The sequence below is a fragment of the Fulmarus glacialis genome, unplaced genomic scaffold (assembly GCF_000690835.1).
Source record: "Fulmarus glacialis isolate BGI_N327 unplaced genomic scaffold, ASM69083v1 scaffold8682, whole genome shotgun sequence".
NCBI lineage: Eukaryota > Metazoa > Chordata > Aves > Procellariiformes > Procellariidae > Fulmarus > Fulmarus glacialis.
This window is the reverse complement of record NW_009198395.1, coordinates 1-14,610: the sequence shown is the minus strand read 5'-3', so window position 1 is coordinate 14,610 and position 14,610 is coordinate 1. Positions and strand designations below refer to the sequence as shown.

General features: G+C 36.1%; 1 protein-coding gene across 1 annotated transcript in view; it reads right to left on the bottom strand.

The window, feature by feature from the left end:
- The window catches only part of HIBCH (3-hydroxyisobutyryl-CoA hydrolase), a gene marked incomplete at its 5' end in the record, with an annotated part of 44,581 nt that extends 30,786 nt beyond the window's left edge, over positions 1-13,795 (bottom strand). The window contains 5 exons of the mRNA XM_009572876.1: positions 8,190-8,242; positions 10,356-10,436; positions 11,348-11,432; positions 12,865-13,005; positions 13,753-13,795. Of these exons, the coding sequence (XP_009571171.1) occupies positions 8,190-8,242; positions 10,356-10,436; positions 11,348-11,432; positions 12,865-13,005; positions 13,753-13,795 (403 nt within the window). The remainder of the gene's footprint in view (positions 1-8,189; positions 8,243-10,355; positions 10,437-11,347; positions 11,433-12,864; positions 13,006-13,752) is intronic.
- Positions 13,796-14,610: the final 815 nt, after the last annotated feature.

Below are 14,610 nucleotides of genomic sequence, written 5' to 3'. Positions count from 1 at the left end.
TTTTTATGGAGAAGAACAGGCAAACATCAGGTGTTATGTTCACAATGATTTTGTTTCACTAGTCTGGAAGAGAGGATAGGAATGCCAGGCAAGTTGCTCAGAAGGAAAGACTCTGCTTAGATGTCCATACCCACTAATGGCACAGACAGCAAGGGCAGACCCTTCTCTTCTACTTTTACATCACTGGGAACTGGTTTTGGTAGTGGGCAGATTCAGGCTGTGGACCACTGAATCTTTGAGACGTTCCCTCCATTTCCTCCTCCCACCTACTGCAGCAGTCCAGCTAGTTGTAACTCAGAGGCTAAGTCATGAAGCCTAGGAATAAAGAATTTTATATGTGTTTTTTTTCTGCAGCAGTAAGAAAGGTGTGTTTTTGCTTATGCTGCTTTGGTCCTGACTACAGAACATCAGGCAATCAAAAAACCAAATAATTCCATTTTACAAATACGTAATTTAAATTCAACATTGATGTTCACTTTTTTAAACATATTTTGGAAGAAACAAGGAAAAAATGTTGTTTGCAGATGTAAGCCAGAAATTTTACATATATGTTGGTAGTGAAAGGAACACTCCTGAAGAGTTACAGCCACGCAATCTGGATAAAAATGGGACAGGGTAAGAACAGCTATTGCTTAACTCCAGCTCCTTTATGTACTGGAATTCTGTTGACTAAAATGTATAACATACAAGCTGCTTATGACATCGCTACCAATTTACTTGATAAGAAATATTAATGTAATAAGAACTGTTAACCAAATCCTGCTAAAGGGTAAGTTTAGACATTCGTAACTATATTGGTAGAATCCCCATGGTACCCATAGCAAGCCTCTAACAACACTGTTCAAGAAAACATCATATTAATTTAGCTGTTGGAAAATGTTCACTGTAAATTACATTTCTAGTCTCAGTAAATACTCTTAAACTTGTACTGTATATCTAAGCCCTCATTTTCTTTGATGAACGTGGTCCAGATCTGTCAGAGCACTCATATATAGGCAATATATTACATAAGGTAATATACAGACATGCTAATAAATAACCAATATATTAAGTAAACAAAATACTGACTGAACATCTTCCCCTCGATGACATTTCAATTTCAGTAGTTTAGAAAAATGAGAGATGCAGCTGATATTTTGAATAGTGAACTGGAAAACTTTTTAGATGTTTTTCCTATTAAAATAAGCATTAGAAAAAAATGTTACAGTGTAAATTACATGCAAGCAGTGCAAAGTGTAAAAGTACTCCTAAAAATACTCCTGAAAATGGACTTCACCACTCCATGTAAGAAATTCCTTTATTTTAGGAACTGGCCTTCTCTTCACATAATTCTTCTTATTTCTGTGATTGAGAATGATTTCTATTAGAAATACCAATTCCTGAAAAAAGGTGGTAACTTTATATGATACCTTTGGAGCAAACTCCTCCACAGCTTTCAGCTATTTATTCCATGCAAGAACCTCTAACAACTAAGAAATAAGCAAATATGTTTTTTTCCACACAGTGCAACCATGGGAAGTAGGCCAATTCCTTTTGTGTCACGCCAACATGCATTTTTTGGCAGCAAACATCCCTAAACACACACAAGAGCACAGGGGACTGGGGGTTTTTTCACTATTTTCAAAGCCTGATGCTTGATTTCACTAGCACTTGCAGTTAATCTAATATTTGGCATGTCAGGCATTTACTTTCACCTACTGAAGAACTTTGCTACCAAGAAAAATTACACATCTGATGTAAATCTCTATCAAGTCTTTCCCCATAGATCTCAGAACATTATTAAAAAGAGTTAACACTGGAAATACACAAAGCATTACTGAACAAACTTTTATAATTATAAAAGCTCTTCAGAACGTTGTGAGGTAAAATTTCACAAATATGCCAGGCTAAAATTGAAATAAGACACTGCAAACTCCCTCCAGAAAACTATTAATTAAAATCTTGACAAGTCTTTATTGGTTAAAGCAGAGTAAAAGCTTAAAACAGAGAAGTGTTCCAGTTTTTCCTGAAGAGGGTTAAAATGTCACCCTTCCTCAAAAGTCAAATTCTTCTTAAACCCTTACGAAGACAAATGGCCTTTACATGATGCAACAGAGAATAATTACAGAGGAAAGATGCAAACTTCAGCTAAGCAGATTTCTGCCTTAAAGACCTACATATCAGGTCCTGGGAGCTGATTTACAAGGAAAGTCAGATTCCTCCAACAATGTCAGCCTCTGGAGTCTTTTGCTGAAAATGAAGTGGCACTAACACAAAGAAGAAGTAAAGCTAAATATTAGGTACTCAGTTCACTCTTCTACTGCAACATAAAAAGATGCAGTAAGTCTGAATCTGTAGTCCAGAAGGGAAGCACCGTCAGATGCACAACAGAAGGAATAGTTTCAAACCACAGAGCAGGTTCAGGAATTTGGCTGCATCTGTTTCTCTGGAACGCCTACATAACCCCCTGATTAAAATTACGTTGTTACTCAGTAAGCAGCATTCTGAAAAAGCTTCATGTTTTGAACTGTGATGTTTTTGATGCTTCCCAGTACACAGCATGGTTTCCTTTTATAAACAACCTAGGGAAACATAGCCTAGATGGTATCACTATGAAATGGAGGGCACAATCATCTGAAACTATATTAAGAGTCACCAGCAGTTTGCAATCAAACTGAGAGGGCACCCTAGCTGAGGTCATACAGAAGCCAATCATTAATGAAGTTTTATTTGATATTTTCATTATCTGCTTGGACGATGAAATTACAAGAATTTCTGTAATGTACAGATTACTTTTTGGGAAGGCAAACACTTTGAAGGGCAAGATCAGAATTCAAAACCATCTCACTTTGGAGATCAGGTAGAAACTAACGAAATGAAGAAAACCACAAAAGCAAAATCAAATGCAGAGATTACAAGTATGTTTTCTATGGAACAAATGCCTAGACATTTTTCAGGGGGTTATAGCAACCATGAACTTAATACAAATAATAATGCAATGCTGTTGCAAAAAGAACTACACTACAGCAGAGTCTCTACTAGCAGGCACCAAAGGGCTGAAGCATACCCACTCAGCCTAGACTCAATACACCTAGGAAGCCTAACCAGATTGATGTGGTGGAGCTATAAAAGGCAATGTCAGCTGATAGGGCACACAGGTTTCTTGAAGCAGGAAATGAGTACTATTTTTCTTTCTTCTTCTTTGTAGTCTTTGAGGAAAAGGGTAGCCCCACAAGATTGACTCTTTGACAAACAAGTTCTGTTCAAGGAAGAAGATTTAAAAGTTGGTAAAAGGTAAGCAATAAGGAAATGTACTGTGATGGAAGTTTGTATTATGCAAGGAGGAAAGAGGTGAGAGTAATAGCTTTACGAATAACTAGAAGTGGTGGCCTCCTAGCACCTGATGTTTTGAGAGGCTGCTATTTACATAAGCTGTTTGTGACAGAATAACTGTGTAATATATGGGGGATAATTATTCTGCTCTACTTGGTGCTGATGAGTCCTCCAGCTGAAATATTGTCTGGTCTCTAGTAATGAACTGTAAAGTACACAAATTGGAAAGATTCCAGAGGATTGCATGAAGACCAAGAGACTTAATCTATAGTAAAGGCTGAATAACTATCCTTATCCCTATTAAAAAGAGATGGCTGGGAGCAAGGAATGCAAGTATCTCAAAATGGTCTTAGAGAGCTGTGACTAAGACAGGAATATATTGATTACACATACTAAAGACTTAAATTAGACACTAGGAAATCTTAACTTGAAAGAATAGCTAAGCACTCAGGTGGGATATCTAGAAAAAACAGAACTGCTGTTGGAGAGTTCTGAATTCATTAGGCAAAAATCTGCTAAGCAATCATCTAGCTATATGTAACCCTACTTCCAGTGCAAAAGTATAATCCTAAGGCTCCTCTCAGACTATACTTCTGTATAGTCTAAAGCTTAACATATTTGACGTTACTACCTAAGTGACTAATACACACTCAAACAGTACTTTAAAAAATTCTACTCTAATACAGTAGAATCACCTTAAAGATAGTCTATGTAAGTAACTTAGATGTAGACTCTCAGTTTAAGAAAAAGCCCTTGCCTAAAAAAACTGTACTGCTAGGTGTGTTGACAAAACTAATGGAAAGCCCCTCAGGAACCCAAATTAACAGGTTGTCTTCTAATATTCGCAGTCCATATACCCAAGGTCCTTCTCTACTGGGGAGAGAATAAAGCAGTCAGTACTGCATACTGTTACCACTCTCACAAACTGGGCCCTAGAATCCAAGGGAGTCAGGGATGGAAATAAGGTTGGGTGACCTTTATCTCTTTAAGCATGCCTTTCTGAAGACCAAGCCTACTTAATGACAAAAAAATACTAGATGAATAGAGAGGTGAGTATGATTACTGATGGTTATTTAGCACTGTGGTTCTGAAATAAAGCCTAGCTCAGGAAGCTTCTAAATCATGCATGCTCTAGAATACGATACTAAGGAAGAAGGTACTTTGTACACGCTGTCACAGATTCCTCCCTAAACTAAAAGCAACGGCCTTTGGCTCCTGAAAATGATGTACTTCTGGTTTGGCAATATGCCACTAAAGTTTTAAGTACAGTTTACATAATGTTAGCCCAGTGACCTGGACCACATTCATTTAACTGCCAAAGTCTATGCCCTGTATTTCTTTTTATTTTTGCTGTCAAATATTCACTTTGAATTCTAAGCCAAGTCATCCGAAAGCCACCACTCAAATCTGTCTAGTGTACTTTCTTTGGTTCTGAAACATGTTTAAAATACATTTTTATTAATCCTTTTAGTCTGTTAGAGAGAGCATCTGACACCATAATGTATTTTGTGCCAAAGCCCTATTTAAAGCCATAGATTTAGACTGAGCTTATAAAGCACACTGCTATTCATCTCCAAAGAACTCAGGAAAAGATTGGGACTTTTCTAGAACCAAGAAGCCCAAGTTTAGGACCTCATTTACAGACAATAACATTTTCTAAAAAAAAAAAAAGTACATCTAAATACTCTGCATTTTTTGTCTACTGTTCAGGTATTTAATTTCAAGGAAATAAAAATCTACGGATAGAATTCAACTAAAATAATTTGAATAGTAGTTTTTAGCAACTTGAGAGTATGTGCCCACCGTGCCCTTCAACAGTATATGCCCTTTAGCAGTAAATATGGTATTAATAACTTCTTTCACTATTTTTTAGTAAAATGCAGTCATCTTTGCTTCATCAAACATACCTGCCACTTGAACCTACTGCTCTGAATAAACCATAAAGATGAAAAGATACATTTATAGTGAATATCAATTTTTTTATGAACTACAGGAGTATAGACAAGAAGGTGCAGAAAGCAAGCTCCACAGCCCCATCTGTTGGCAATTAGCTCTGAAGAAAGCATCTACCAGCCTCTAGACAATATTGAAGTGGAACCATTTCATTTTTTTGATACAATTCCAAGTTTTATCACAAATCTGCTATCTGTGCATCAGTAGCCACTTTTACTACCTAAGCACATAATAACTGAGTTTCTAATACACTGTGTGATTTCTAATTTATTTTAAATTAGAACAACAGAGCACTCCATGTGTGTAGTGCTGCTTTTTTGAGCAAGGTTGAGATTGACTTGCTTGCATTTTCATTCATAGATAAATGGTCTATAGTGAAATTGCAGTGTTTAAGAGGTGTCCCTTGATTTTTAAGCCTAAGCTAAAACCATTTGCTTCTAAAGCCAAGGGCTTGAATGTAAATTTTTTTTAAAGGCATTTACTGTAGTTTGTAATTGACAAATGTTTCTAGGTCCCACTGACTTGTAGGGATGAAGATAGCCAGATCTTGAGCATATGAAATAGATGAAATTTGACCTGATTGTGTCAAAAACATAGATCTTAGCATTTGAGTGATTTAAAACAAAGCATCTAATGATACATATATATGTATAGAATAACTCCTTTGTATGAATGCAGGTCTAGTGAATAATTACAGTAGGACAGAGTACTTCCACACAGCAAGCAGAACAAGGTAATAGCATGACCATGACAAGTTCAAGGGCTCTTCTAGTGGTTTTAATCTATAAAATCTCACTGCAATGAACCTATTTGTAGCACAATAGAAAACAGCTGCTGAAAGCCTTAAGTTTGGTTAAGGTCAGTTGCGATGGGCCTCCCAGTGCTGAAGAGGGTGGAGAAAGATGGGAGCTAATGCACTTTTCCTATGTAAGCATTGGTCCATTTAGAGGAATCAGAACAAATCTTACAGACAGGGGAGGTGGCTGAAAGGAAAAGCATAGAAGACAACTCAAAACTAACACAAAACACATACACAAAAATTAATCGGTGTTGAGAAATACTACTGCTGACCTCCTTTGTTAAATTATCAGTAGATACTTCCATGTACTGCCAGTGACAGAGGGGAAGGAAAAAAAAAATGTGTGTTGATGAAAACATGTGCTCCTGTAGGAAGGACATTATCTCGGAGTAAACTGCAGCTGTATTAACAAGTGCAAATTAAATAGCACTCAAGGTTGAAAAAAAAAAGTATTTAAAAGTAGTCTGGAACTTGTTTCCCTATGTTAGGTTGCATACTTGCTCAATCAAAATCTAGTCCCCTATCCCCAAATGAAGATAACTGCTACTAGTATCATCAAACTGAGGATAAGCAAGTAAGTTGTCATTCAAACTCTAATGGCAGTTAAACTCTGTCAAGGTCCCACTGAAATTTGGGTATCCAACTAAAATTTCAGACTAACTGCTGCCTTTTAAAAGCTTTTTAAAAAAAGGGAACTAATAAAGAATCTTAGTAATGCAGGATCATCTGACTGCATTATGCTCTTTTCAGTCCAATAAAATACTTTCCTTTCAAAGGACAAAATTGTGTTCCTGCTTAGGCCACAAACATAATGAGCAATCTATAGGACCTCTAAAAAGACATCAGCTGCTGGGCAGTTTTGTTCTTTCATAGCTATCCATGCTATTATTCAAAACTCCATAAAATAAATGGACTCCCTATCTCTTATCCACAAATCTTCAGGTCTCCTATGTTCAATAAAAAACTTTTTTCTGCAAGAAGAGCTACAAGACTAGTCCCCTTTATGCTGCAAACAATTTATGTATACTAGATTGGGGAGGCGGGGGGCAGGGATGGTTATCTAGCTGGTAGCAGAGAAATGAAGGGAAGAGAGCTATTGCATGGTTCTATCACAAGCTGAAAAAAACACAATTGAAATACACAACATGAAACATGCAAGGAAAGATGGAAAGGGAAGAGTCATGACAGGTGATAGATCATGTAGTGTTCCACTTCTCGTGTCCTGTTTTTGACAAGCTTAATTTAAATAGACTGTACACCTATATCATACTGACGTGCAAGAAAACAATGTAAATCTAAGTGACAATATGACAGACAGACTTCACTTGTCAAGCTCATTGTTCAAAGTAACTTAAGATTATTGTATTCTACTCCCTGCTATGATGCAAATATATACAACAGATGTCAAATTTAAGAGAATAGCATTTTAGCATGTAGAAAATCATGGTATTGCCCTTTTAACTACCTACTCATGGTGTTTAGAGCCAACAATTGCTGAAACAATTATTAGCACTGAGTATAACCAGCAACGTGATGGAGTCTTCTCCATGTTGCTTTAGTAATAAGGTGTGGCCTTGGTGGGGTGCGGTAGAATCGGGATCTTATAACTCATGTTTTACGAGTACTGCAGAGGTGAGAAAGTAGATGCACTTCCAGATTATTTTTTGGAAAAACACAGAACTCATGAATGTTTGTTAAAGTATAGCTTAGAATGGTATTTTTCCATTTTTTCAGAGAGTTGTCCTTTAATTGATTTTTATATAGTTCTATTTTTTAATACACTTTGAGTGGAAAATTCATCTCAGTTCTTGTATGATCTACAAACTCACACTTCAGTATTCTGAAAACCTTTGTGAGGGGTGTCTCCTACAGTGACACAATTCTGCTCTTTTTCTCAACACAGTTGCCAGATCCTCAGAGAAAGCAGTTGCACTAGCTACCAAAGAACAGCAGAAGCACTAGAATCTACTTTGACAAGCAAGAGACAAATGTTCAGATTACAATGCTTGTTATTGAACTGAAATGTTTGAAATGCCCTGTGTGCACTTCACGCAACTCAAGTACAGAATATTACATTACTTTAAAAGAAATTATATCAGATATCACACCAAGGTACATAACTTACCCCTCCCATTGTAATGCCATCGATAAGTGCCACATATGGCTTCTTGCAAGTGCCTGTAAGGAATGTAAAAAAAAAAAAAAAAAAAAAAGTACCTTTTTTCAAAAGAGTGGACCTGTGACTAACTGTATACATGACATATTTCCCCATGTCTTACTTCAGCAAGAGCAACAGAAAATAAATGGTGACTTAAACAGTAAAATATCAACTTATAATGAAGGTACTTCATGTAATTCTTAAGCAATGAAAAGAAACACCAGTTACTGACTTACTGCATTCTGAGTGTTGTAAGAGAACACTATACAACCATCAAACGTCATGTTGCTTGCTATGTGAGTACCTGACAATTTAGCCACATCTGGCTATTATAAATAGCTTTGTAGGATGTTGGAACACAACAGTTTCCCTTTCACCCCATCTCACAGCCTGGATTAACAGCACGGAGTGTGTACCAGCACTCCAGTACTTTACTACAAAGCCAAATGCACTGGTAGGTTTCAGCCAAAATGTGACTATAACTACTGCAATGCAAACGTGTTCTGTCTTGCCAACTGCGTTGCATGTTACAATACTGAATGTGGCGCAGGCAGGTCAAGATGATAATGTCCTAAAGTACCACAGTTTTAGCTACAACTTTATCTGTTGGGGCCTTTAGGAGGCATGAAACTAAAGACCCGATGCCTTCTATTACCATTCATGGAAAGATTCAGAAGTTCACTGTGAATGAAACCACTGCCTCATATTCAGTGTTTTCAGGTCAGACTTAAAGTTCAGTCAGATTGCTGATATGGGTATTCACTGCAACATGTTGCTAGCTTTTCTGCAGCAACTATAGATCCTTGTTTAAAAAAAGAACTATTTTAAAAGGCAGTTCAATCCTTCAAATTAGTAGTTAGAAAATACAATGGAATTGCATTTTTAACTTTGTTCTTACATGAACATATAAGCTAATGCATGGGCTCTAGATGCTAGTCTTTGAACTAAATTTCTACTAAATTTCTACAGAAATTCCAATAGCAAATGCTGTGAAAGCAGCTCCCCTGTGTATTTTTAAGTTGTAAAATATAAGATATAAATAAATGTTTTTGGCAGAAGTCTCAGTCTTAAATGAATACAATCATACCAAAGTATAAAAAATCTAGGTTTTGTAATTACATGCATTATAGACATGGAACACCCTAATCATTTAAAAAACCCAAAACTTTTAAAGTATGTACCCTTGCAATATTTTAATAGACTAGAATAGTTAGTTGGAAGGGAACTACAAAGATCATCTAGTCCAACTGCCATGATAATACTAGTTTTTCCCAAGTACATGAAACCTTAAACTATTTTTCTTGATGAAGGCAAGAAAAGCACATGACAAACATGCTAGAACTGGAAACTCTGTCAAACAAAGTAAAAATAACTTTTCAGAAATTATTCTTACTCTAATAACTATGCTCTTCTGTCAGCTTAAGTTGATATGCAACATGTTTACCTTTCCTCCTGTAGTGACTAATACTGGATACAATGTTTAAAAACTCAAACTGTATTCAATTAAAGTATGTTTGGAGAAGTTTCTTCTCACCAAAACATTCAACTCTTGACTTTCACCCTAAAGAATTAATATCCTTTCTGAATATCCTTTACCCTAGTAAACTTTACCCAGTATCTTTGCTGTTAGTTATTTTAAGACCACATACTCCGAGGTTCTTTGCAATAAATTAAGGCAGTTAACTCCTAGCTTGAGTATTCATTTATGCAGTTTATTTAAACAGAAAGCTTTAACATAATTTGATCTTCTGCTTTCTGACTGAATATTAATGATTTTCCATGCATCTATTCTCATCTCAGGTCTTCTTCAAAGTAGATCAATGATACTTGTGCAGAACTGCACTGACTGTGTCTAAGACTTAATTCATCCATAGTACAAATATAACTACCCAGAAAAATGGGATGGGATGAGGTAGCTATCGTAATAGTTTAAACAAAAGAAACAAATTCTGCACGCAAAGTATAAAAACGAGGTATGTTACACTACTGGTATTGAACTTAGTAAAAAAAAAAATTACTACTTCTGTTATGTTACGGCAGCCTTTTACAGGTTAGCAAAGAAAGAAAGTGAATTTACATTCAAAGCCACTATTATGAAAACTGTACTGCTTCAGAATTTGCTATTAAACATACCAATGGCATTGTTCAGGATATATTCTTCTCTGAAGAAATCTTGTGCCAGTCTACCTCCAACTTTTCCTGCATCTGTGATGGCTTAAGAGAAATAAAAATTCTAAAGATAACTGTAAGTTTAATAGAAAATACAATAACAAGTAAAAAAATTAATATCACATGATAACAGTTTTTTTCCTTCAGCAATCAAACAGCAACTTAATCCTGCTTCATTTTATTTGAGAAAATTTGTTCAAACTTAAATATGGACGTGAAGTTGCAAATTTGAGTCAATTTTATTATGCTGGAGGCTTTGTCACATACTTCTTTTGAGAGTGCAGTCTATTTTGTACGCTATGAAACCCCTCCTAATGTCTGGTAGTCTTGTTTGTGATATTTCATATCAATATATAGAACACCACTTAAAACTGATTATACTGAAGACACTGCATACTAAAAATGAGAAGCCAATTAGGGCAGGGCATAATCTAACAATAACCTGTGCTTCTTGTTTACCTAAAATTTAAATAACTGCTAATTTTCACAGTTTGGAGACTTCCTACATAGTTACAAAATAATCACAGATACATTGATCACCATTGTCAGCTCTGTATCTAGCCATCTCAAACATCAGACACAAATTATCCAGTAGTAACAGAGGTATCTATTAGGACCCTTCAAATGTCTTGTAAAGAAGCTGTCAGTAATGAAAATCTGGGAAGAAGAAGGTAGAGACAAGAACCTCTCTTCCCAAGAATGACTGGCTGCTATTACCAGTTATTCATAAAAAACCCAATTTTTACTCTTTTATACAATGTTCTGATAGATGTCTCCCGACAAATAACTTAAATAGCATCTGCACATCAAGGTGTTATAAGAAGTCAGCACAACTAATCTCTCTTACTGTTGTGTAGCAAGCCTCTGTTTACCTGAGTCACAGTAAATAAAGGAAATCAATGCAAAGCAGTAACTGGCAAAGATATGTCAAATGTTTAAGTGACTACAGTCCTTACCTCTGATGTCACCCCCAGCACAAAAAGCTTTTCCTCCAGTTCCCTTTATAATTATTAGGAAAGTTTCAGGATCTTGCTCCCAAGTCTAAAAAGAAGTAAATATTTCCATGTAAGATTAAAGTCTGTGCAAAAAATGCTTTCTCTGTATACTGTCTATAATTCTTATTTTATTTTTCCAAAAAAGCCAATCAAACCATACTTAAAATAGTTCGTCTTAAACTGAAGTTTGAGAGCTAGATGTCTTTCTGCCACTCCTGTGTCCTATTCAATCTTGACATCAGAAATCAGCAGAGCTGCCTCGTGTATTTCAGAAAAACGCCTATGCAGAGCTCCCAATCTCTGAAGAAAGGTAGCACTCCCTAAAACAGGGCCCATCCTAAATCTCAGTGCGAACACAATGCTGGGGCAGAAAGCTGGGAACATGCAAGATATAACAACAGTGTTTCAGGCCAAATCATGAAAGTTGTGTAAATCTACGATGCATGGCAAGGAAAACAGCATTTAAATTGTTGATGGATTTTGTCAAAATGACTGCAATCAATGCTAATCAAGGACTGGATCAAATCAATTTGTGCACAGATGTTTTGCTAGGTACAAAGACGGGGGGCATGTTCTGAATTAAATACACTGGTACAAGACTTCAGCAGTAGTGCAACCATATTGAGAAAAGATGCCTTTTACAGGCTTTTCCCCCCCTTAAACTGTGCTTGTATATCCCTTGTTCAAGTAAGTATAGCCAGATAAAAGAGACAAGCCAGCAACTGTACTTAAAATTATGCCCCCTTTTAAGGTTGTGCTTCAAATAAAGCCTGGTACTCAGCACTACAGATTAAGTATTTTTTTCTTTAAATGTTCTTCAAAGAATGCATAAATTTGCAACAACCATCTACCAAAATACCAAAAGGTGGGCAACTATCCAACAAATACTGGTATCTAATAAGTTTGACTTTGTGCATATGATAAATAGTATCATTAAATTAAAAAGGACTATTTGCATGCTTAAAATTTCACATTACTTCACTAGCTTGTAGAAACAGTGCCTGTAAATCCATGAAGTTGTTCTTTACAGAATGACACTGACAGCACCTTGCTTCTTAATGACTTTCAGCCATGCAGCCTCCCCACAAAACATGCACCCAATCAAGAGGCAACACCACTGTATAGCTTGGAATTCGTGCATGCCGACTGACCAGCTGGGTGTTGCCAAAAGGAACATATAAACTTTCAGCGCTGCTTGCTTTTAATTCAGTCCTGGTTTTAAATGGGTGTCTCTTATCTATCCAGATGCTAAATTTAACTTTGTCTGACAGCTTGTTTCTTAGAAAGAGGAAAAGACACGTCAAACTTGCTTGAAACTGTCTGTTCTTTCCCATCCTCTAAATCTGAGCTCATTGGCCAATGCACTCACACAGACTTTCATTCTTTAAATCAGTACACCAAGAAGTGTCAGACTAAATTTTAAAACTAGTTTTGGATAACGTATGTATAGCGGATGGGGTAGAAGCAGAGCTACTAACCTTTATTTGTGGATAAATTTGTTGGATCATAGAAAGATTTAGTGCATTGAGAGCCTTGGGTCTATTCAAAGTTATTATTCCTGCACCTCCTCTCTTTTCCAACAACACTTCACCTGTCGAATCTGTATGCTTAGACATTTTCTGTACATGCAAAAACAAATAAATAAAGCAAATGTTATCCGTTAGATACCTTCAGTAACATACTTACAGGAGTGTTTATGGAAATATATTCTTAAAACGCACTATTTAAGATCATAAAACATGCATTTTGGAATTGTATGCTAAGGCTTTCCCACTGTACTTCAATATTTATTTGCATTTCGTAAACAGTTCTTTTGAAACCTTTTTATGAGTCTTTCAGAGTAATAACCCTCGGACAAGTTTTTGAGCCACACACTCTTTGACAATGACATTTGAGTTCTTTTTAAAAAAAAAAAAAAAAAGAAAACACAAAACCATGGTTCTTTAAGACCTGACATTCTGAAAATACCTACAACAATTATAACAATGACAGCTCCATGTGTCCCTCCTGGCAGTTTCACACTGCAAAACCAAATTGCTTTGTCTGTAAATAACTTTTAACAGTAGAGAACAAATCACTAAACTATTTTCACAATTAATTTAAAACTCACAGTTGAATGATATTTCAGGAATATATGGAAGCTATCATAGAAACTAACTGTAAAAGCAGGTAAGGCCAAAATAATTAAACTTTAACTTACAGTATAATAAAAACTTGTAACAAAGTGCTCAGAGACATAGGCAATGTTATGCCTGAGCAATAAACGATGTGAGCAGACACATTAGAAGCTGCATATACTGTCTGCCTTGGAGGAGTTAAGAGTACTAAAAGCTTCCAACTCAAGTCAAATAAGATGCTGTTCTTACCAAATGTTGTAATATTACTTGCAGTCTGTTGAATGGCTTCAGCCTGAAAAAGAAATATTAAAAAGATAGCTAAAACTATAAACAAGCTACATAATCCCCAAATGTATGACTGCCGAGTTAAGCAAAGCTTTGTCAAGAAAAATTTCTCAACGCAATTGTTTTATATTCTCCTTTTTAAAATCAAGTAAAATTGGAGTACAGGTTTGATATCAAAACAGTTGGAAACTTTTTTGCTTACTAGTAAATAAATAGGAGATACCAGTGCCAACTACTAACATTTTCTATGTGTTCAATTTCAAGTTAGAAGGAGAACCTGGAAATAACAAGACTAAGAGTTTGGGGGATATGTTTGATACTTAAGCAGTGTGTGTCTTTGAAAGAGTTACAGCCTTTTACCGGACATATAAATACTAGCATTTTTTAAAAATGGTCTTGTCAAAAACTAGTGCTTCCATTACACCAAACCTGCCCTCATGTCCTTGCGTGTATGTACTTTTACGTAGGGTTTGTGTAACAGCTTGAACAAGGCTCAAAGGAGATACCCATGCTGCGATGTTTTGTGAACACACTACTCAATTTAAGTAATGAGGCTGTTATTTATTAACTGTTACTGTACTCTATTGAGGAAGACAGTTAACAACGGCATTTGCTGGACTTCAAACACCTGACTTGTATCAACATTAACAGGCAACTTTATCCTTCAGCTACTTAAGAGCACAGAACACGGCCAATCAACACGTTACATGCTAACATCCCGGCGTCCTAAGGTAGTTTTTAAGTACATGCTCGTTTTAGAGTGGGAAAGCTAATCTAGGCCTAAACTATATTTTATACCAGTTCAGGGGGTTACACTCCCCG